The following is a 24,006-nucleotide window of genomic DNA, read 5'->3' as shown; positions in this document are numbered from 1 at the left end:
AAACGGCGTTTGAGGATTCTTCGCTGACAACAACGTCCGTTGTAGCCGCGGCGGTTGCGTCGTTATCGGACATAATTGACAGTCTCTCGGTTAAAACGTGTGTGGTTTTCTTTCTCTTTCTATCTTTGACACCCTTTCCCATTCAAAAAAAGTTACATGAAAATATAGTGTTGTACCTACATAACTTGTTGTTAATCACAAACCTCTTTACTATCTGGGGGGGGGGGGGGGGGAATACACGTCCTCCTACTCGCAGCCATCAAAAGGTTTACCGTAGAGTATCAAGCCGGAAGTGACGTCATGTAATCAGTTGAAACCAATCTCACCTGGTGGTCGTATCTAAGGATTCCCCGAGTACGGCCAGAGTCGCCAGACGCTTCTTTTCTCTCTCTTCGTGGTATCTCCCAGGAAGCCCTTTAAAGCCTGGCAACATTATTATTGTTATTATGTGTTAAAGAAAAAAATAGTTTTTTTTAAATTGTATTGTGTGAAGGCTAAAAGAAAAGACATCATGAGAACTGTGGCAGAAAAGATGCTAAGGACCTGCAACTTATTGTGTACGAGGTAAGGCAACACCTAAATGCTAATTGTAATTGACATATTGTTAATAAAGCTCCTCCTAGACTGGGTTTAAGGCAGAATTTGGATACAGTCTATTGAATATCATTAGATTGGGCAGGGCAGGTGTTTGGGCAAGGCCCATATTTTACATCTGAAAACCTCACACCACCAAACAAAAATGTCTTAAAAGTATGTATGCTGCGTAGTAGAATTATGATTTTGTCTAGCAAATTTATATTTGTAAAATCTGGGCCTTTTTATTTGATTACAAAAAAAACGATATACTTGCAGGAATTGGAGACACTCCAGATCAAGATTCTTTGTGACTATACTAGAGCAGACATAGACTAAAATTTAGGTTGCACTCAAGTCAAGACCTTGTCAATTTTCACACCAATTAAGTGAAAGTGGGTAAAAAAATAGTAGCTTTTCAAATGTGAACAGTGAACTATTTGTGACAACCCATGTTGAGACCACCACCATTCATTAGAAAGGGAGCATATGATAAAAGACCCAAACTTTCTTGTTTTTCGGGTTGCAAAGGGGTGGAAAATTTCTGGTAATTTTCCATGGGATTGTAGGATGTGGGAATTTTGGTAAAAAATCCCAATTGGAAAATGTCCATGGGAATGAGCTGGAAAATGAAGATGTTTTAATGAAAAGGTATATTCTTTAAACAAAAACATTTAGTTTGCAATTTTGCCTCTTTCTAATCCGAACCTGCAGGAAGACCACAAACGGCGACACAGAGGCCCACCCATCCAACATCGAAACTGCCGCTCATATGGAGAACATCCAGCACCTGGACGACATGGAGGCGGCCCGGGCGGACGTGCACCACGTGGAGGCGGTTGCTGAGCGCGCCCACCACGGTGGTGGCTGGCTCCTGTCGGGCATCTTGTGCATCAACGTCCTTATCCTGGGCTGCGCGCTGGTCAGCAGCAGCGCCTTCACCAGCGTGGCCGTCACGCCCGTGCACCGTCACATCTTGCTCATTGTTCTCCTCGCCCTCACCATGCTTTGGATGCTCTTTTACACCACAGTCACCTACCGCAAGAACAAAGACCTCATAACTCAGGACAGCCACGCGGGGCCCCTGTGGCTCCGAGGTAAACAGTGGGCTGTGTTGCGAATCATCCTGAAGTGCTATATAAGTTTAATTGTAATTAATGACTGAATTATGGTTGTGTATCCATATATTTTTTTTAGCTGGACTTGTGCTGTTTGGCCTGCTCAGTCTGCTCATGGATATCTTCAAGATGGCCAAATACATCGGTTACCTTCACTGCGACTCTGCCGTCAAAGTGGCCTTCCCTGCTGTGCAAGCTGTGTTTTTAGTCACCCAGGTTACATTCCTTTCTAAATCTTTCTGATTGCTCGATCAATGGTACAGTTTAGTGATCCCCCGTTTTAAAAGCTGTTTTTAAAACCGTTTTGATAAAGTAAATGTCTTTAGCTAATAGAATATTTGATTCAAAATTCCAAAATTATTATGAAAGGGGACAGAGACATCAAACTTCTAACTGCCCCTGATCAACAACAAAAAATGAACACCACAAAATAAATGACGGCAAACAGTCAAGACTTTCAATGTAACAAACAAAATAATTCAACGGCATGACCTTGTGCTATATAAATATATTTTTCCAATATTAGTGCTTTTATACATTTTTTAAATATACAAATAAACGGAGATGATTTAGTTTTATAACCCAGATTGTTCCACAAACTGACACCTTGTGTTGAAGTACACCGTTCTTTTTGTTTTGTTATTTAGGTTTTGGAAAAAAATCTGTTCCTCATTTTGTACTCACTTTCCCCCTTTTTTTTAATTTGATTTGCATTTTATTTGGTAAAATTTCATGATGGGCTTTATACATTATTTTAAGGCGGTTAAACTCCATCAATTCATTAAATGTTTAGGATTTTACTTGTATAAATATTGGATTAGTGTGATCTCTGTATCCACATCCGAAAACAACACGAATAGCGCGTTTCTGTAAAGGAAAGATGGGTTTGGTGAAGTATAGCCTAATGTAATTACTACTTAGAGCAAACTGTAATCTATAGAGGTGGTATGGAAACAGCTGCTGGTGCTCTTTTAATAATGTTATTGCACAGTAACAAAATTCAATAATAAGAAACTACATTCTTAGCACACCTGCCGTTAGCCACAACTGCTACTGTCACTGTACACAACAGTGGCTAATGCTATAGCTCGGAACTAGCTGGGCAATATGTCTTTTCTATTTGCTTCCAAGTCGCTTAACAAAGAAGAACTTCCTTTTACACTCTGGTGTAGAAGGCGATCCTTAGTGAAGGCATGAAACTTTAAAATACTACTGTAAATAATACCATTGATAGTTTGGCTTAGAACATTAACCCTTGTGAGAAGAGCATGATGTCATTTGTGCTGAGTCATGTAGGTCACCTTTTTCTTATCTTCCAGTGGACTTAAAAGGCACAAGAGAACACAATAGCTTTAGGAGTCTATCCTAGACTTCAATTGTTTGCTTGAAGTAATCTTTGGATATAACAATCGAAAAAAATAATAATTCCAAGCCATTCTTTAGGTAAATCAAAAGTCCTTTTTCAAATGTTTGTTTGTTGTCTGCTTTATATCAGTCTGGTCTAACTGGTTATTTCTTTTTCAGACTTACTTCCTGTGGGTCCACGCGAAAGATTGCGTGCAGCTGCACACAAACGTGACTCGGTACGAACGCCACCCTCACAGAGTTCCGTTCCCAAAGTGGTCTGTTGCCATTTCAAGTCTCCTGATTGGTCGTTTCGTCGCACATCAGGTGCGGCCTCATGCTCATGCTCTCCACTAACCTGGTGGTGTGGATGGCGACCGTCACCGAGGAGTCCATTCACCAGACGGACACTCCCAATCTGAACGTCAGCATCTCACCCAAGATGTACAGAGGTATCAGAGTTAGTAGGTAGTCTAGAACCTTAACTAATTTGCTCCCTAAAACGTACAAGTAAGTTCTGTTTTAAATATTGCCATGGTCCCGAAAACGTATTTATACGTTTTAGTTTTTCTTATGCTTGTGCATACCGAAGGCTTTGATGCAGCCACTGAACTGAAGAGAATGCTTGAAGCATTGGTAGTTATTACACAAATGGCCAGCAGGTGGCAGCAGAGCATAAGAGATCAACCAGGGCCATGTTCCAAAAAAAAAGCGCTTTCCCCACCGTTTTAAACAGATTTGCGAATAATGGGGAAACCTAGCTATATTCTAAAGCTAATAATTACTAAACGGAAGCGGTTAGAAATATAAAAAAAGAGACTCTAATCTTTTTTTTGTTTGTTTTTTGGTAGGTTCAAAACATAAAACTGTAAAACAAAATAACAAAAATGGACATAGTGACGATATGCTGCATCAGATTATAATAGTTTGGGATTTTACATTAGTTTGTTTCATTTTGACTTTTGTTTTTTAAATTGTTAGATTTAATTAGTTTAGGTTTATAGTTGATTTTTTTTTTAAATGCTTTGGTAGTTTAGTTTTTATTGGTTTATTTAAAAAAATATATATATGCTGTATTTGTCAAGTGCAAGAAAAAAAAAGTCATTAAATATTGTAGAATAAAATTAAGAAAGCTACAATTCTTAAACGTCTGTTTGACTTTCCATTTTTTGTATGGACGTACAACAATACTGAAATAAATACATTTAAAATAGACCCTGAAAGGTGAACATTTTCACTATACAGTTTTATAAACCTAAAATGTAGTTTGTTTCTTTTCAAAAGAATTAATTTTATTTTGTTAATTAAAATATTTTTTTAGTTCTAGTTTATTTCCTTAACTATAATAACCTTGCTGGGAAAAAAAATGCATATAATAAAATAAAACATGCTGTCCATATATTTATCAGTTGCCACATCTTCTCACTAGCAAACTGTAGTAATCTCACATTATCGCTCATACATTGATATTAAATAGTAATTAGTTCTCTTGCTAACCAAAACAGCATCTAAAGGATCTGTGCAATGGTCGTGTTTAATAATTGGCTGTCTAGTCTTCAGACTAGACTCTGATATGTGGTCTTTCCACAATGTTGTGCGCATCATGTGGCTCGAAGAGGTCATGTACTGCATCTTTTTTTTTTTTTTGTCTCCATGTCAGACAGTTATGACCAAGTGTCCAAGTGCAGCTGCAGTCACTCTGCATGCAGCACCTTTAAGGAGGCCTTCTACTACCTGTACCCCTTCAACATGGAGTACAGCCTGTTTGCCTCCGCCATGGCCTACGTCATGTGGAAGAACGTGGGCCGCCTGGTGGACGACCACGGCCACAGCAGGGCCAAGTTCCGTCCCAGGGAGGTGCTAATGGGCCCCGTGCTGGGCTTCCTGCTGGTCGTGGTGGGCGTGGTGACCTTTGTCGTGTATGAGGTGGAGATCACCTTTGACGACCAAGCCGTGCGCCGCGATGCCCTTCTCATCCATTTTGTCATGAACATCGTGATCGTGAGCCTCATGTGCGTCTCCACCGCAGCAGGCTGCGTCGTCTACCGACTGGACCGCCACGAGCACGTGTCCAAGAAGAACCCCGCCCGCAGCCTGGATGTGCGGTTGCTGTTGGGGGCCTCCATGGGCCAGTTCATCATCAGCTACTTCTCTGCCGTGGCGGTGGTGGCCACGGGGGTTCGCGACCACCTGGACGCCCTCAACTTGTCGTGGGCCGTCCTTATGGTGTTGCAGCTGTGCCTGCAGAACTATTTCATCATCGAGGGCCTCCACCGCGAGCCATTTCATGTCATGCAGGAGGACGCCCTGCACACCAACGCCCACGCCTTAGAGGAGCGCGGCATCACAGAGCAGAAGTCGAGATGCAGGCTGATGGCAGCAATGCGGCCAAGCTGGAAGAGGAGAGTGCTGAAGGAAGTGTGCGCCTTTCTGATGCTCGCCAACATCATTGTAAGTTCACCAGTCTCACAAAGCGCTTCGTGATCCATTTGGTGAATCACTATTTTAGCGTGGCGCTACGTTAGACCTTTCCAAAATAAGTTTGCTACAGCATATTACGTTTTTTTCCCCCTCTTTCCCAAATGCTATGAGCACTTTTTAAACTACGTACGGATGCAGCTACTAAATATCAAGTATTCCGCTGATTATCCCATCAATTGAGTATACTCTGATTAAAAACAAAAAAAGTATTAAACAATGTGCTAACTGAATTAAAAAGTAGTTCAAGCCGCTGTATATATCACTGTTTGGATGTTTAATTCAGTGATTATTTTGTGTACCACTAGAGGGTATCCACACTGAGAATCACTGATAACAGACCTTTAGGTTTAACGCTGCTTGTCGTCGACTTTGCAGCTATGGATCATGCCTGCCTTTGGCGCTCGGCCTCAGTTTGACCACAACGCGGAGATGAAGTTTTACAAGTTCACCATGTGGACGGCCATCGTCAACATCGGACTCCCTTTCGGAATCTTCTACCGCATGCACTCGGTGGCCAGTCTCTTTGAAGTGTACGTCATTTCGTAGTTCTTGCCCCCTTTATTCGCAGCAGCTTTTTAAAATGTTATTTTATTCAATAAAATTAGATGGCAGTTTCTTTCCTTTGTTTTTGTTCTGCTGCTTGCCCAAACATGTATTTAAGATGTGCTATGTTGTCTGACCTGAAACCCTTTTGGACTATAAGAACTTGTGTTTGGGTCATGGAAAGTTGCTTAAATTCTACGCGTAGTTCCAGGGGTATTTACTGTATTTAGCAATCCTGTTGCAACAGTGCATTCCACAACACAAAGTATCAGGAAATGCTTTGTGGCCTGTGATGAAAATGAGTTTGTCACGCTTGAATGAGCGACAAAATATCTGAAACACCTGTCAGTATAATGCAGTGATGTTATGCACAACCACAATAAAAAATGAAACATTGAATTAAAACCGCAAAACTGAGCAAGCAGTAGACCTAACTTTGTAGAGATGTCAGGTTTTTTTTTTTCATACATCACATGGTGTGCCTGATGCCTCAAAGAGTGAAAATGCCCTCCATTTTCCCATCCAGTGTTTTTTTTTTTTCAGGCTTGTTTTTGATTTATATATTGGTGTCACAAAAAATACATTGGCATCACATTTCTACAAAAAGTTAATTTATCCACATTTCCAATTTTCTACTACCTATCTATTTACAAAAAAAAAAATGAGGAAAAAAATAGAAACTTTTCCCCCTTGTAAATTTACTTTTTTGAAGGATGGAGTAGGTTAGATGTATATATTGCTACAGAACATTCTATGGGTCTTAATATCATTCCAAATGCTATATATAGAATAATTGGCAATATGGGGAACTGCTTTAAAAAGCTAGCAGTGAAAGAGTTAAGCAGGTTGAACACAGCCAAACTAAAAACAAATGTGGCCTTGCGCCTTTAGGGAGGAAAACAGTGTCATCTTCTGGTCAAAAAGTAAAACAGCCAATTTGACTTCAGATGTTTATGTGTCTCTCAAAATATTTAGTTACTGCATTTAGTATTCAGAACACATTTCACATAGCGATATATATACTGTATATTCAGAATAATTTAAGGTACATTGTTTCAAACAAGCAACGTTAGAAACACCACAATCCAGTCTCGTTTGTACTGTTACATTAAAAAAAAGGTTCAAGTTGACTTTAAAGCATGTCAAGAAGATTAAAATGTTTACACAGGTGAGCCGCAAGAGCATAACGTGTGAGACTTGGGTTTTGTGGCAATTGGCATGGCCAGAAATTCACGAGGTGTCAAACAAGCATACTAGCTTATTAACTAAAATGCATCCCCAAATAAGCGAAGTGCATGCGTGGAAAAAAAAAAAAAAGCGAGGCTACCATTAGATTAGAGCGGTGACAGTCTTTGCGTAACTGTACTGCTTACAAGTCAACCCCCGAAGTCAGTAAACCACATGCTATGCATGTTTAAAATACATTAAATAAAAAACAGCAACTTTCCAGTGGTTGAAATGTTAGAAATCAGAGCTCATTCCATTAGATCCAAATCATTTTCAATGACCGTATGGTAGTTTAGCCTACCCACAATGCACCGTGCAGTCGAGATCCGCACTTCGCTTATTGGAGACCAATGCACCCATGATGCAGTGGCAAAAAACACCAACAAAACTGGCGTTGCTATGACGACGTCGACTCATGTGTCCAACTTGACCTGATATTTTTCGGCTAAAACTAAAACCAGCTGCAAAGAAAGGTCACGACAACATATAACGAGTTGCCTATGGACAATATTGATAACGGATACAAAACGATCGCTTGGCATGCGTCGTGATGATTATGAGGCAGGTTCAATGCGGTCAGCTTGAAGCACTCCTACATCTTCTGAATCTCGAAGAGGCGCACATCCGTGTCGTACCAGATGGGAGGGTCCACGTTGCTGGAGAGTGGAGGGAAACAAAATATAACACAATTACAATTAATCCGCTTATTAAAATCACAATACAGTAGACCCGTGTTTATAGTGGGGGATACATTCCAGTACTCACCGCAAGTAGACCACACCCCACATGTAGGTGCGAAACCACATGGCCGTGCCAGCATTGGCCTGGTACTTCCGGATGAGGATGGGGTGAGGGACGGGCAGCAGGCCAACTAGCGTGCCGTGCTGGAGGAACTTGAGGATCTCCGATTCATCTGTCAGACCCCTGCCGGGACATCAATGGCAACGTTTATCGTCAATGTAAAGACATGCAAAGGCGTTTGATGCAACACGTGCGTACTTGTCGATGCAGATCTTCTCCACCTGTGGAACCAACACCTGCAGCAGACGCATGATGGTCTGCAAGGGGAGCTTACACTTCCAGGACAGGACCTGCGAAGATCCAAGACGGGAAACCGGAGTTAAATGCTTGTTTTTAGGTAGGTTAGAATTTTTCCTGTGCTGCAGTGAAAAAGAGAGAAATCTGCTGACCCAGTCTGGTGTGGGAGTCCACAGTGATGCTGGAGAAGCACTTGACAAGCGTCTTCTCTCCATTTCTGCCTCGGTGTAGAAAACATCCTGTGAGGAACGAAAAGTTACACGAACAATTTTCCTTCAGCTCCACAGCAAAGTGCCCAATCCTACTTGGATTGTTGCCCACAAAGCAGCGACCGCAGCTAAGACGCTAATGCTCATCTAGCCCTTCCCACTTTTCTTAAAGTGGAAGTCAACCTTAAATAGACATACAATAATATGTTCTATGTGACCTCACTAGTGTAAACATGACATTCTGATTAATATTACATTTGTGGAATGAGTTATGAAGCAAAATCCAGCCGTTTTTTATCCATCTCAGGAGGCGGCCATCTTGCCACTTGCTGTCAACTGAAAATGACATCACAGTTGCTCAGGGCCCAGCAATGACCAATCACAGCTCACCTTTTTTCTGAAGCTGCGCTGTGATTGGTTGTTACCTGAGACCTGAGCAACATTGATGTCATCTTCAGTCGACAGCAAGTGGCAAAATGGCTGCCCTGAGATGGATAAAAACGGCTGGATTTTGCTGCTTAACTCATATTCCACTAACACAATATTAACCAGAATGCCATATTATTGCCCAGATTTTTTTGGGGGGTGTTGACTTCCCATTTAACAACAAATGCACACTGACTTCATTGTCTTTGCCCGTGTTGGATTCAGTGTCGCTGATCCTGCTGGCTGCAATTTTCTCTGAGTGCTCCATCTTGGGGATGGACACCATGGTACCATCCTCGGACACCTGAGACTTCTCAGTCAGTTTGTCAATGCCTGTACAGAACAAGGTTATTTTTAACAAAAAAACTCAAACTAAAATAGCTTTTTTTTTTTTTTGACTTCTTGTTTGATAATGAAAGTAGGTTGACTGACCAGGTATGGCAACGAGGCTGGCCTTCAGGGTGCCGGGTTCCGCGGGCACGGCGGGGCGGGAACCCTCCATGGAGACGGTCTCCTGTGAGCTGGTGCGGGAGATGACGTCGGGCGACTTCCTCCTCCTCTGCAGCGCCTTGTGGATGGTGGCCGGGTCCGACGGAAGGTTAGCCAGCTGGTGGAAGAGGTTACGCTTGCGGATGATGGCGTACACCAGGTTACAGTTCCCTGGGGAGGATAATCAAAGCAATGAAAGCAAAATGGAGCGTGCTCTTTACTCAGAGGAAACTGGTTTAGTATGTTTCATTGGTATTTTTGTTGATAGCCTTAAATTGCTACATATTCAAATTCTAAAAATAAACATGGTTCACGTCAAAAGTGACAATAAAAAATAAAAATACACAGAACACCAGTATTTTTTATGCAAATGTCAAAGTTGAATATTAAGATTTTTGCACTTGGTTTTGTAAATACATTTGAATGTTAAGATCACAATTTTACAAAGATTTTTAAACGTTACAAAACACTACATTGTTTAAGTTTATAATACATTAAACTGCATATCGTATACCGTTCAACAAAACAACAGCCAACATTCATCTTCAACTGCTAATTTAGTATGTTTAAAAAATGTTGCTTAAGATGTCATTGATTATAATAGCACGTTGTTTGCACACGCCCCCATCCTCCCCCCAAAAAAGCTGTTAAAACTTCACAAAAGCAAACAACTGTTACATCATCTACCCCAAACACTTCTACAGGTCCAAGCCATGAGCGATTCAATAAAAAATAAAAAATAAATAAGTTAAAACTAAAACAATGACCTGACCAAGCAGTTTAATCAATGGATAATAATTTGCATGCAAGCTTAACTTCATGGCTGACCAGTTCCTATTATTAGCGAATGTACTTGACCAAACAATTTTCACTTGTTATTGTCTCAAACAGTCACACTTTCAGTCTTGAGACGACATTATGCAGCAAGGCTCCTGCAGAGTGAGGGAGGAGGTGGGGTTGAACACAAACAGTTGCCAGAGTGACAGATGACGTGGAGACAGACTAACAGTATTGATTTGTGAAAAAATATTCAATTAACCATATTTGGACATAAAATGTTTCCGTCCGACAGGGCACCCATCTCCTTTCCGTTTTCTGAGGGTCCCCTTACCATCAAACTGATACTGAATGATGTTGTTGAACGCCTCCAGGAGGAAAAAGGCAAGATGGTGGTTCTGAGCGGCGGAGAACAGGAACCAGCTAGTGGAGAAGGCCTCCAGCAGGTGGAGCAGCTTATTGGCCGCCACCATGGACAAACTTTTCAAATACGGCGACACTGAGAAGAAAATATGCTTCTTAGTGAACTACTTGTTTTTAAATCCTTAACAATGAGGCAAATGACTCACCATTCACAACAATGGTGAGCAGGCAGTCGAAGAGAGGCTGTAAACGCTGGTGGCCCGTGGTGATAATCTTATGGAAGACCTGCAAAGTAAGCAAACAGAGCGACAGCTGGTTGGCTCTCAGGGGGGAAAGGATCGCCTGGTCTCCGTGACGACGCCGTCGGGCCTCTCACCATGATCAGCAGGTCGGCGTGAGTGCCCGTGAACACCGGGATGTCCATGGGCACATGGAGGGTGTAGGGCTTGTTGAGGCGCACGCCGAAGTTCCTCTCGCCGCTCAGCAGCAGCAGGATGAACACCCCGATGTGCATCAGGCCCACGCGGGCTGCACACACATTCAAAACAAAAAAACATGTTACTTTTAGAAGATAAGTTGGAAATGCAGGGTTGTTTGATTTTTCTAACCCACTCGTCGAGGAGCTGTGGATTTTTAGCACATTGGGTTTCTTTTATGCAGGGTTAATTCTTTTGACCCATCAGATTGGGTTGAAGATTGGATTTGGGCGGACTGAAGAACTGAAGCTGGTCGCCATTTTGGTTCAAATCCTAGTCAGGATGAAAATGAATTTCCCCCCCTTTTTTTTTTTTAAATCACAAGTTACTATATACTGATTAACCTGGTAACAACTTCTTGGTAGCTTTAAATAATCTGTGTGGGTAGTTTTTAGCCCTTGTTGGGTAAAAATCAATGAGCTGGGTATAGATAAGGGGGGGGGGGGGTTGTTCAGATTTAAAAAATGCACGAGAAGACTTACACTGGTCGGCTCTGGCATCGTTAAGGTAGTAGAGGATGGGAACCAAAATATCCAGTACGTCGCTACTCTTCAGGACGAAAAAGAGGAATTTCTGGTATGGGAACACAAAATGGGCTGACTTTTAATTTTGCTCAGATCACCTGGAATGTTATGTTTCTCTTCACGCTTTGATTCATACTACAAAGTAAAGTGTTGCCATACATTTGCATGAATGGAAATCAAGCTATTATAAACATATTGATCTTCACTTGAACTTTTCCAAAAGCTATTATTGTGAAGGCAAGAGTGAGCGCTCCCCTACCTTATTGAAGTCACAGAGCTTCCAGAAGAGCACCAGGAGCTCCTGGTGGAACTGGATCTTTTTGGTGGAATTCGGCAGGTACGTTTGAGTCAAAGGGTTAGTGAGGAGACGAGCCAAGCCTTTCAGCACAAAGTCAAAATCCTGAATGGAGCACAAACAAAACCTTCAGGCACAAGATCCTCGTGTAACCTCAGCGATGTTGTCTGGGTCATACCTCCTCTCTGTGAACCCTCGACAAATAATTCACAAACAGGTTTTCGGGGCCAGTGGACTGCGCAGAGGGAGGGAATAATTATTCAAGTGAATCATCGACACCCATAAACGATTGGCGGTTGTGTTTGTTGGCAAACCTCGTGTTCCTCCACGCTGGATGCAGACGACGGGCAGTGGGAAGGCCCTCCGTCGTGCTCCAGGGTCACAATGAGGATCTGGACGGCCTGCTCCACCAGCTGCTCACGGTAGTCGGAGAACAGCAGGTGGTTGTACGGGATGCCGTAGCCCACCGGGTCGTAAGCGCTTATCACGTTGAGCAGCGAAGTGAACAGCGGCAAAGCATGACTGCAAGGAAAACAGTGTAAAATGATTGGATTGTTTAGATGCTGTGGCTGTGGTTTGACTTCTTGTGAAACTCTTATCAGAAGCACTGACCTATACAACCTTAATTCGAATATTTATTTCCCAACAGTCTAATCTTTTAATTTCATCATATTTATATTGGCTGCATGACTTCCTGTATGTATGTGTACTAATCTATTGTGTTTCGGTTCTGTGGGGGTTGGATTTTTGTTTGTTGTGGGCGTTCTTGTTGTTTTTGTCTGTGATTGGTGTTTTTTGTCTTGGGTTTCTGGTCATCCCTTCTCCAGGTATTGACATGTCTCATTAGTGTTAGTGTAATTAGTCTGTTGAGTTTGTATACTCGGTGTGGGTGCATTTCCTATGTTATGTGTGGAAGTTCGTGTGTATAGTCTTAGTCACAGCCAAGTCGTCATCACCACAGCCAAGTCATCCTAACCAAGTCGTCCTCACCACAGCTAGCCAAGTCGTCCTAGTCACAGCTGGCCAAGTCGTCCTCATCACAGCTAGCCAAGTCGTCCTAACCAAGTCGTCCTCGTCACAGCTGGCCAAGTCGTCCTCGCCACAGCTAACCAAGTCGTCTTTGTCACAGCTAACTAAGTCGTCCTCGTCACAGCTAACCAAGTCATCCTCGCCACAGGTGGCCAAGTCGTCCTCGTCACAGCTGGCCAAGTCGTCTTTGTCACAGCTAGCCAAGCCGTCCTCGTCACACCTAGCCAAGTCGTCCTCGTCACATTCAAGAAGCCATAGCCCAGTCAAATCAGGTTCTGTCACGTCACTCTCCAATCCAGTCATGGTGATCAGTCTATTCACGTCCTGTCCAGTCATGGCGACCAGACCAGTCACGTCCTGTCAAGGTGACCAGTCTACTCACATATTGTCCAGTCACGGTGACCAGTCACGTCCTGTCCAGTCATGTTTATCTGCTCACCTTTTTCCCAATGGTAAATTAAAGTTCCACACATTGCACTTGATTCCTGTTTCCCTGCATTTGGGTCCACCATCCCTCAACCACTCACATTCCAAGAAAGCAAGTTGAAGTTCGGCGAGGAGTTTCATTTCGTCAGGCCATAAGCTTGTCTAATAGACAAAAGTCTTTTGCCGCTATCTTAGAGCTATTCTTGGCAGTTACAACCCTTGCATGGGCAAATGCTCACGGATTTCACTTTTTGCAGCTTAGTCTGTACACCATATAGTGGAACCCTACAAGAACCCTTAACAATAGTTTTTGTAAAAAAAACGAACAAAACAGCTTTGTATAGTACTTTATAAACAACCAGTAATAATGTAATTGTAAAAAAAATTAACAGTTAGCACATCATCATTTCGTGCGTCAATGCAAATCTGCCCTCTGGTTAGTAGAATGTGCTATACTTTTTTTTTCTTCATGATTGTCATGTTAGCCATATATTGAATGTATTGCATATAGCTTCAGATGATGTACTGTTGATGGCACAGCTGGTAGATGGTGGTTTTGTGTACTCTTGGTTTCTACATCTGCAACATGATAGTATGTGGATTAGGTTGCGTAAGGCCTAAGTACCCAATGTTTGGCCCACCACTTGCATATAGGGATGAGAACACACACATAGCACCTGTCGGCTCACCGATTCTCGGTGGAGCAGAAGAAGGTCACCCAAGGGTTGAGGATGTGGTTGTCCGTCGAGGCTGGCAGGTACATGACCTCGGAGAAGCAGGTGAGCAACAACCTCAGCAGCTCCGTGCTGGCCGCCATCAAATCCAACCAACATGAATAAGTCAAAAGTGAGTCCGACAAGATGAAAGAAGCACAAGGAGAAGTCGGACTCACCGATTCAAATCATGGATGTAGTTGAGAGGAGGGGACTGCGCGAAGCCCACTCCCGCTTCCCAGATGTATTCGCAGCTGTCTATGGAGTGCATGCTCTCCACTGAGTCCTGCAACACACATTCACATCAAATTGTATCAGCCAAAATTATAATTGGATAATGGATTGAATGGAATGGATTAGTGTTTCCAGTATACTCACTCGAGAAAAATAAAAATAAAAATACAAATTACTTTTGAGTGGGCATTATTAATTTATTTACTGTTACAAGGTATTTCCTGTGTACAAAATTCAGGCCATCTCCACCTAATTCGATCGCAACCTCCAGCCTGAGCCACTGATATCGCTCAACACAGCACTCCAGCTATGTTGATTGAGCTCGACAGCAACGCATTTTAACTGCAGTTGCAGTGTTGTGCCATTATGGAGGCACTATAACAGTTCACCGGAAAGACCTATAGCAACAACCGAAAAAGAAACAGCTTTCTTTTTTCTTTTTCTTTTTTAACTTAAATGTACCGAAGAGGAAACAGTTCATGGATCAACCGTTGCGCACGCCCATTTCCTGGTTGTGAGGCAGAGGGGGCGAACTCCAGCCATCGCCAAAGTCATAAAAACACAGTATAGACAATAAACATAAATGTTTTACCATAACGCTGAACTATATTTACAATTTAATATGTACTAGTGGATGAATTTCAAATGATTGTAGTTAAAAAATGGCAAAAAATAATGGCTACTTTGTATTCATATAATTTCTCATTTCTAGTACCTGATTGTAAAATGGCTGCCGGAGGGCAGCCGATAATGGTATAGGTCACCGCCGCGAGTACCGATACCTTCAAATAAGACTGGTATTGGCACCGACACCTGGTATCGGTAGTCAGTGTCACCCATCATAGTCAGGATGATACCACCTCTGCCTCATTTTGAGCCAGGAAAAACCCTGTGGTAACTTTAAAATTTAAAATATATATATTTGGTGCCCTGCGATTGGCTGGCAACCAGTTCAGGGTATACCCCGCCTACTGCCCGAAGGCAGCTGGGATAGGCTCCAGCGCTCCCCGCGACCCTTGTGAGGACAAGCGGTTATGAAAATGGATGGATGGATGGATAGATATTTGGTGGCATTGTGACAATATTGTGATATTATCTTAATTAGAGATAGACTGATTATCGTCTAGGCCGATTATCGGTGCGACAAATATCGGCATCGGCCTTTTTACGAATATGAAGGCCATTAAAGCTGGCATTTTACTGAGCGGTAAATGCTTGCGAATTTTGGCTTTTCATCAGGATTTGTAAGATTTCCACGGACAGTTGTTGGTTGTTGCAAATACATTTTTAACATGTTCAGACAATTTTTCACTGTCTGCGAAGATCTTTTGAACCCTATTACGAACCTTGACGAAAACTCATAATTAGCTAAATTCGCACACATTTGTTGCTCAATGAGATACAAGAGAACTTTTCATTTATGTATTTATTTAAATTTCTACTTTTTTTTGAAAAAAATTGCGACTGTAGAAAACTTTAGGAAGCCTTTTACTTGCTTAGTTTTTAATTTTAGTTTAACGCATGGTGATGACCCGGGAACCTCCCTGCAAATGTGATCATTTTTAAACAAAGCTGTCTATTCCATATACATATATATATATGCTCTTGAGCAATTTGGACTTTCCAATTGTTTCAACCTGATTTTGTTGTTCAATCTGAACCATTACATTTTATATGAAATAACAGGTGTAGGTTTAGCATTTCAATGCATTGTTCTTTAAAAAAAAAATATAATTGTGTAGTCAGGACTAAATTAAAAACAGTTTTTGGTCAATTCATGTAAGTGCAAAAGTAAGTGAACCCTGAGCTGCATTGCTTGCAAACAAGCTGTCAAGTAGGATCAGGTAGGACAAATTGGTAGCTAAACTAACCACTGAAATGGACCAATGAGATGAGAGATTTAGCAAAGAAATTGTGCATCACTGACTGAAACAGAGACAAAACCACATCACTTTAGTCTCACCCGGGTGAACCCATACAGGTCAGCCATGCTGAGAGGAAGACAAATCTCAGGGGACCTCAGGAAGTGGGTAGTGACAGCACATCTGTCTGGGGAAAGCTATAAAGTCATCTAAAAAAATTGAGCTTCATCATTCCACTGTGAAGCAGATCATCTGCAACTAGAGAACACTGAAAGGCTTTCGTGGAAGGCTTGCTAGGTAGAAGCCTGTGCTCACAAAAAAGATCAAAGCTGCCCATCTCAACTTTGCCAGAGAGTACCTGGACAAACCTGAAGCTTTTTGGAAGTCCCGTCTGTTTGGTGAAAAGTCAACACTGCACACCAGCAAAAGAACCTTCACCCTACAGTGAAGCATGGGGGTGAGAATGTTAAATTCTGGGCTGGCTTTTCATCCTCAGGACCTGGACAACTCCACATAATCCAGGGAATCATGAATTCAGAGGAATATTGTGAAATCCTGGAACATAACCTGAAGCCGTCCTTTGTGAAGTTACATCCTGATAGACGATGGATCGTGCAACGTGACAATAATCCAAAGCATTCCAGCAATACAACCACGGAATGTCTGAAGAACTCTTTCAAAAAATACTGTGGGGGGAGCTGAAGCGGGCAGTTTATGCTAGATGCCCATCCAACCTCTCTCAACTGGCTGCATTTTGCAAGGAAGAGTGACAAAAATCCCCCCAAAGTAGATGTGAAAGACTGATAAATCACTAAAGAAAGTGTTTGGATGAAGTTCTCATCGCAAAAGGAGTTGTAATGTCTGATTAAGTGAGAGGTTCACATACTTTTGCACCCATGAAATCCGAGTTTTTCTTAAATCAACAACTTTTGTTCAAGAATGAATGACATTATTATTATTATTTTTGTTCAAGTCCATTATTTTATATTTTATATAAAATGTCAATTATTTTCAATGTCAGCATTGTAGATTGGGGTATGACTAAAAATGTTAAAAGGTTTTTTTAAATATTTTATATAAAAAATCTGACCATGCCTGCAGGGTTCACAAACTTTTGAGCAGCACTGTATATTTAAAATTAAAAGAAAAACATTCAAAGTGTTGAAAAATTTAAAAACTGTTTTAACAAACATGATTAATGGCATTTCAGGTTTCAAGTTTTTTTTTTCTTCCAATTTCGACACGAATATTTTCTCTTTTACTGCAAATGAATATCGACTTGAAATATCGGTTATCTAGCCTCCTTGGCTTAATAATCGGTATCAGCCCTGAATAAAACATATCTGTCTATCACTAATCTTAATTAGCATAAAAGTACCAATTTTGAATTCAAACCTTCTATCTAGCCAATCAAAGTGTGACCTGCAGGCGCTGATCTTAGCGTCAGTTAAGCAATCATTTTCCACCAAGACGATCACACTCGGCGAAATGATGACTAATTGCACATGAATCAGAGCCAAAACACATCGAGTCAGACCTGCAACATTCCTTTAGGCCCATTAGCTACAAAGCGCTTTTCCTGTTATGATTGACAGGGTCACCACGCTCTGTTTTTATTTTTCAAACCAACTCGGGCAACAGGTTAAGTGGGGTAGATTTGCGGCAGGAAGGAGGAAACGTTGAGGACAAAATAAAAATACACCCAGTAAAATCCGATCCGTGTTCACTGTTCATCAGAAGCGAGTAGCAACAGAGGACTTACGGGGCCTCTTCTGTGGCTGTGCACGGTGAAGTCGGGACAAAAGAGCAAGTCGGCGATGGCCAGGAGGAGCGACTCGGCCAGCGGGCGAGCGCCTTCATCGTCGTCCAGCTCCTCTGCCTACAAAAAAAAAAACCTAGTCATTTTCAAACTTTCCAGAGAGAATCTACATACAGTTGACACACATAAAAACATACAAATGAACAGTTTTGTATTATTATTTAAAAATATTGAAGAAAAAAAACTGCTGATAGTCACCATGTAACAAAAGTGTGTGGCGGGCTTTACACTGTCAAAATAAAGAAACATCACGAAAAGTGACAATATCATCACTCCCACATCTGGAATGAGGAAACATCGTTCACCGTTCATTCCATGTCATCATCGGAGTGAAGCAAGGGAAGCGTATCCTCACACGACAACTTGTGTTTTTTTCCACTCACCCCGGCCCGGCCGGCACCGGGCACGGTGGACCAGAAGAAACCTCTCCAGTCCTGGTCCTCAAAGATGTAGGGGAGGATGCGGGTCAGGATACGAATGCAGTTCAGGACCACCTGCTTCTCCCTCTCGCTGGGGCAGCCCGAGTCGGCGCCCTGCACCAGTTTCTCCACAGCCTGACCAGTGCCACAAAACATACATGGAATGCGTGATTCTTGCGGGAACATCTCTTATTTATTTCCGCTGCACTTCATGGAATACTAAACCTTTTCTCCAGTTCAAAGTGTTCCATCTTGTATATGTATATACAGTACTTACTAAACTGTCAAAGTTTGAGGTGGAGCATTTTAACACATTTTAAATGTATTTTTATTGAATGATAATTTATATTCTACCGTCATTATTTGATTTTAATGTATTTTTAGTACCATACAGTTTTACAAATGTAATATTTATTATATAAATGACTTACCATTAAAATGCCTGGTAATCGCTGAGTTTGGTTAAGTAAACTTTCCTGGTAACGAGAAGGTACAATTCCGCCAACTTCTACCCTTCCTCATCTATTTGACGCCATGCCCCGATGATTTAATGAATGCCATACCAAAATTGCCTCTTTTTTTTCTCCACTGAAGACAAAATAAAAACTACAACAACTACAATTACTTCCCTTTCTTGCCGAGATGCACACAATAGATGTGGCATCTGTAAAGCTGAAGTTTAGGGTAAAGAATTAAAGATGCTTTAAAAACACACTATATATTTTACAATCACACCAGGTGGCGTCATCTTTTATTTCAACAGACCAGAGAGATTTTTTTTCATTGTTATTGTGTTGCATTCTTGGTTTGTACCACTTTTAGATCCTGTTACTCGCTGTACACATCATGAGCAAGTAGGTTGTATTGTATTATCGATCAATTCTTTGTAGCGGCCACAGGCAGGAGCCAGGAAGTGGAAAAGAAAGCAGGAGAAGGGAAGTGACTCACTTCTTTCCACATCTGAGAGCGTAACATTGTTCGGAAGCATTGGACCGTGACGCACTTTCCAAAAAGTCCAGCAAAGCCAACAATCTGCATGTTGTGTTTACCTTATAGCACAGGGTGGCTAAATTGGAAGGGGACTCCTCTCTTAGAGCCCTGATCTCTGCAGCTGGAACCAGTGCAAAGACATCTTGGACTGTGGTGGTGCTGTCCGTCCAGAACTGGTCCCAGAAGGCATCATCTGTGGCTTCTACTGGCTGCAAAACATTAGGAAATGTTAAATAAACAGAAATGTAGACACTGATGTGGCATGGCACTGATGGCAGTACATTGTAGGCATCACTGCGTATCTATTGTGTAGCCTGTCCAGTGAGTGATGACGACAATGTAAACACCGTGCACCTGCCGCATCCATGTCAACACCATGCAGCTTTGATTTAACCAGGCCATCATTTTGTTAAAACATTTTGCATGACCATATATGACATTATCGCCATGCTGGTAACGTGACGCATTTTCATTTCGGTGAATGCGGTCTTTCAATCGGGAAACGCCAAAGGATTTATTTTACATGGTTAAATGCAACAAGGGACAGTGTGTTGCGAACGCGTTGTCTGATTATTATGCGCTCGTCGCTTACATTTGCAAAAATAGCGTCTAACCTGCGTTTTGGTTGTCAGCTGAATCACTGCTTTCCTGAAGTTCAGTTTTGAGTCGGTACTGCCCATTGTCGATTATCTATTTTTAAATTAATGACAATAATAAGAGTGGCGCCGATGCCGCTGAGGTTTCTTGTTAATCTCCCCTCCGTGCTTTCCCTTGACTCATAGGAAAAGGGGGCGGTGTTCTGTTTTGCTGTGTTTTCACGTCATTGGTTGGTCACTTCCGGGTTTTAATTTATGTCAACACTTTTTTTTTGTTTTAGAGATTTTCACTCATTTGTTATCAATATTACGACCGTTTATTATTATTATTGTTATTATTGACTTAGTGTGGTTCAAAACGCATGATGAGGATTTGTTTAAATGTAATTAACAAAATGAGTAGAACAGCGACGGCTGCGTATAACGCGGATGCCTTTGTAAACAGCGACATCTTTGGATGCCTTTTATTCCCTCACCCCTCCAATAAGCATAAACTCAATGTTAAACCGCGTCTTTTATATCTTAAAATTAATATAAATGCTCAAGAATAAGTGGTATAAAATTTATTTAATTAACTGGTTGCTGCTGGGCTCGCGCACTCCTATGCTGTACTTAATGTTGCCTTCAAGTTATTCTGACGATGTACTAAATCCGTCACGGTAATCATCAGAAATCAATTATGGTATGAAATGCTTTTTGAAAGCTAAAACAAAATGTTTAACTATTTTCAATCACTATTACAATGATTTTTTTTTGTTTGCTATTATAAATCTATATAAGAACACAAAATGCAGGACACCAAACGGAGTTTAGATTTTTCCAACATCTCTTAAATGCGTCCGTGAAGGTCTCCGCGCAGGCGTAGTAGCATGTAAACACAAGCGCAGCGGCTGGCGGCTGCTAACGACGTGTTAGCTGTTGGGTTTTAAAACTTCTAAACACGAAAAGCTTTTTGATAGTAGTACTTTATCAGATATGTGGGGATTTAAACACAGACAGGAAAGACGTTTAAATCGTTTTTTAAAATATGAACATTAGGTGTCTACTTTGAGCTTATCAGCGAACTAAAGGCTAACGTTATTAGCTTGTGTATGACGAACAAGAAAGAGGGCTTGACTTGTACATCTTGTAATAGATACTGTACACCATTTAACCATTAGGTGATGTAAAGTAGCTGCGACATTTGCATGCATACACACATATCTATATTGTATTATTTTCTCTCTAGTAGCAATGGCTAATTTCATCACTTAAAACCCAATTAGCCACTCAGCTAGGTAAGCTTGCAAATAGCTGGCAAATGCAAGCTAACTGCTAGCGAGGTTCTTGGACATAGAGGGAGAATCTTAAAGGAATTCATCGACATTGATGCATTTATGGTCATCACATGTTGACTGAAAACAGGTGAGTGATTTGTTTGGTGCTAGAATAATTAATAGAAACTCGCCAGTTAACGAGTTAACGTGACCAGCTGACAGTGATGGCAGCCTGGAGGTCATTATTCGTGTTAGCATTGATAAGCAAGTGATAAGAAAAAGTGCAGACTCAATATGAACGTCATTACCTGCTAAGATACACACATAGACGTGGCGTCTGTAAAGCTGATCATAATGCACTTTACTGTTACATTTAATGTTGTGTTCATTTGTGAATTGTTTGTTTTTTTACACAGGAAAAGGCAGCACAGCGGTGGTGATGAGAGTGGCCATCTGGTACCTCAAGCCAAACGGCCGAACCAAGCTCACCCACTCTCCCCCGAGCCGGGACGGGATGCCTGGGACTCAGAGGTAAGGTACCCTTCATAATTGATTCTGTACTCAAGCTTGACTACACACTCGCTCTCGCTCTCTCTCTCTCGCTCTCTCGCGCACACGCACACACTGACAAAGGAAAACAAATGGGTTGAGCTGAAAGGCAAAGTAGCTAGAATATAAGGAAGAGCTTTGGGTGATTGAAAAATAACTACAACTAAGTACTTTAAAACTGTCATTCTGTCAATTATTCTTTTTTTTTGCCTAGACTTGTGAGCAGACACTTGAGAAACTAGCCCTATATATTTGCAGCGAACTTCACAAAAAGCAGTTTGGCATAGTGAAATAGGGCTGGGCGATATTTAATGTAACCCACATAAAGCGCATCGCGTTATTGGGTGCATGCTTGCTAAAACAGGTTGCGGGAGCAACACAACAGGAGCAAAACAGTGAGTTTGGCTCTACTTGATTCAGCAATTTAACAATGTATTCACGCTATTGTTTGATCAGTTTTCATCCACAAATCTATCAAAGTCCTCATCTTCTCTATCTGAATTGAACAGCTCAGCAATTTCTCCATCAAACATGGCAGGTTCCCCCTCGTCATTATCGGAGTCAGTCTCGATGCCGGCGGGGTTTTTTTCTGGGGGTAATTACTTTGGCACAGTATTTTGTTATCCGTTCCTGCTCGGTCTCGCGAACGGAGTATGGGTCGTCTCCGCGGCGTCTATCAAAAAGGTGGGGTCCAAACGAAATTCAGGGTTTTTTTCTGCGCATCTTTCCATTGAAACATTTTTTTTTTTAATTTAAAAAAATATCTTTCTCCCTCTCACTTTCTGTCTGAATCTGTCAATGAGTGTGACGCCGCTCAGAATACTTGATTGACGAGGATACTCTGTCGTTTCAGTGGTCCAACAGCTCCAGCAACCTCAGCAGTCCGGAGCACGCGTCCGGCAGCTGCAGCGGCAGCCGCTGCGCCGCGGGCCCCTGCAGCCCTCTCAGCTCCGGCGACTTGTGCGAACCGCCCGCCTCCTACCTGCACATCAACCGCATCCTGAGGGAGGCGCACTTCCAGAGCCTGCACAGCCGCTGCCAAACACGAGAGACGCAGCTGTGACCTCGCTATCATTCCTGGTCAGGTATCAGGGAGGAAAAAGAGTCAGCAATAATTTAAGAAGTGGGACCAAACTAATGCTAAAATTGGACTTGGAGCTCCCAAAATGACAAGTTTAGGACCAGCCGCTTTGACTGGTTTAGGATTTTTGGGTGGTTGTAAAGTCTCAGGGAGATCATGGTTGTGAACTTTTCTGTCCTTTCCCCCCTTGTAGTTAGGGCCAAAACACTCATCTCCAGATTCTACATAATAATAAGTACCAAGTTGCACCTTCCTTAGCGGCATATTTGAACTTTTTCTTTCTGTTTAATGAAGAGATCGACTACTAAACAAGTAAAAATACTCAGCGCAGCCTCTAATGTTGTTGTGCCTGTTTATTCAGGCGTGTGCGCTCTTCATCCTAAAAGCCAGGGAAAGCTCAGCCTGTCTGTTTTTTCCCGCTCTTCTTTTCTTCTTGTATTTAGTTCTGTACATGAACGTAACATGATGTTGACTCTGTTCTTTTAAGTCAATTCATAATAAAAAGTTTTTTTTGTTTGTTTTTTTATATTTATTTATTAATTGAACAATCATCTATTCTACAACCACCAGAGCATCTAAAAAAAAAAATCTAATACTTTAACACCAAGATGATTTCCAGACGACTTAAAGCAACTGAGCAAGTATGGGAAAAAGTTGCCCCTATAGAGATCCTGACGTTGACGTCCCGCGTTCCAAAATGGCCGTTCGCACAGCCATTTTGGCAGCATAGAAAACGCATCTGCCACTTTGAGTAAACGGCAAATTCCACACTTCTTTAATAATGATTGACAGCTGTTGTGGACCAGCTGCCACAACGAGAAGAGGCAAAAAAAACGGATTGAGCATGCTCCAGGCTACCAAAAAAGGAACCAATGCTAGCCATTGTTGCACTTTGTACATGGTGGCTAAATCAGCAGTGCTAACAAAATGTCAAATGTAGGGGGGAAATAATATGTTTCGTTAATTTGTGCTGCTACGGTTTAATAGATTTTACACAGTTGAATATAATAACTGACCAACACCATAAACTTTTTATGGTATAAATGGCTGCGGCCGATTTAGCAGCTGCTAAGTTGCTAACGTACCTAAAAAGACTTGTGTGAAACTGCTAACTTCGATGATATTTTGAGCACACATAATGGGGAAATA

General features: G+C 41.7%; 3 protein-coding genes across 3 annotated transcripts; 2 read left to right on the top strand and 1 right to left on the bottom strand.

The window, feature by feature from the left end:
* The first annotated feature begins 331 nt into the window (after positions 1-331).
* otop2 (otopetrin 2) lies at positions 332-6,405 on the top strand. Its single transcript, XM_086082016.1, has 7 exons — positions 332-564; positions 1,288-1,670; positions 1,771-1,907; positions 3,216-3,274; positions 3,363-3,487; positions 4,696-5,486; positions 5,892-6,405. The coding sequence occupies exons 1-7, from the start codon at positions 512-514 to the stop codon at positions 6,060-6,062; spliced, it is 1,719 nt and encodes a 572-aa protein (XP_085938142.1). The 5' UTR covers positions 332-511; the 3' UTR covers positions 6,063-6,405.
* A 590-nt stretch (positions 6,406-6,995) lies between these two features.
* hid1a (HID1 domain containing a) lies at positions 6,996-20,191 on the bottom strand. The gene is made up of 19 exons (XM_086057765.1): positions 19,990-20,191; positions 19,435-19,584; positions 18,350-18,520; positions 17,910-18,026; positions 14,231-14,337; positions 14,028-14,144; positions 12,198-12,405; positions 12,062-12,118; positions 11,848-11,988; positions 11,547-11,637; positions 10,965-11,116; positions 10,795-10,873; positions 10,560-10,724; positions 9,392-9,619; positions 9,156-9,292; positions 8,477-8,563; positions 8,286-8,377; positions 8,052-8,210; positions 6,996-7,942 (listed from the first exon to the last, which is right to left on the bottom strand). Exons 1-19 carry the CDS (start codon positions 20,053-20,055, stop codon positions 7,879-7,881), a joined length of 2,388 nt encoding a protein of 795 aa, XP_085913891.1. The 5' UTR covers positions 20,056-20,191; the 3' UTR covers positions 6,996-7,878.
* Positions 20,192-20,810: 619 nt separating this feature from the next.
* On the top strand, positions 20,811-23,383 carry LOC147182170 (protein VCF1). Its single transcript, XM_086057779.1, has 3 exons — positions 20,811-21,375; positions 21,644-21,758; positions 22,630-23,383. Exons 1-3 carry the CDS (start codon positions 21,359-21,361, stop codon positions 22,837-22,839), a joined length of 342 nt encoding a protein of 113 aa, XP_085913905.1. The 5' UTR covers positions 20,811-21,358; the 3' UTR covers positions 22,840-23,383.
* The last annotated feature ends 623 nt before the right edge of the window (positions 23,384-24,006 follow it).

This window comes from Leptonotus elevatus, chromosome 1 (genome assembly GCF_054856555.1).
Source record: "Leptonotus elevatus isolate MCC_2025b chromosome 1, RoL_Lele_1.0, whole genome shotgun sequence".
Classification (NCBI taxonomy): Eukaryota; Metazoa; Chordata; class Actinopteri; order Syngnathiformes; family Syngnathidae; genus Leptonotus; species Leptonotus elevatus.
Note: the sequence above shows the minus strand (reverse complement) of the source record. Positions and strands in the feature narration are given on the sequence as shown.

What these genes read in the sequence shown, in the direction of transcription:
- otop2 (XM_086082016.1), top strand. Translation starts at nt 512, where the DNA reads ATGAGAACTGTGGCAGAAAAGATGCTAAGGACCTGCAACTTATTGTGT. An exon ending in GGGGCCCCTGTGGCTCCGAG is followed by an intron (nt 1,671 to 1,770) that starts GTAAACAGTGGG and finishes TATTTTTTTTAG; the next exon opens with CTGGACTTGTGCTGTTTGGC. An exon ending in TGATGCTCGCCAACATCATT is followed by an intron (nt 5,487 to 5,891) that starts GTAAGTTCACCA and finishes TCGACTTTGCAG; the next exon opens with CTATGGATCATGCCTGCCTT.
- LOC147182170 (XM_086057779.1), top strand. An exon ending in GGGATGCCTGGGACTCAGAG is followed by an intron (nt 21,759 to 22,629) that starts GTAAGGTACCCT and finishes CTGTCGTTTCAG; the next exon opens with TGGTCCAACAGCTCCAGCAA.
- hid1a (XM_086057765.1), bottom strand. Translation starts at nt 20,055, where the DNA reads ATGGGCAGTACCGACTCAAAACTGAACTTCAGGAAAGCAGTGATTCAG. An exon ending in GAGAAGATCTGCATCGACAA is followed by an intron (nt 8,211 to 8,285) that starts GTACGCACGTGT and finishes ATGTCCCGGCAG; the next exon opens with GGGTCTGACAGATGAATCGG. An exon ending in TGGGGTGTGGTCTACTTGCG is followed by an intron (nt 7,943 to 8,051) that starts GTGAGTACTGGA and finishes TCCACTCTCCAG; the next exon opens with CAACGTGGACCCTCCCATCT.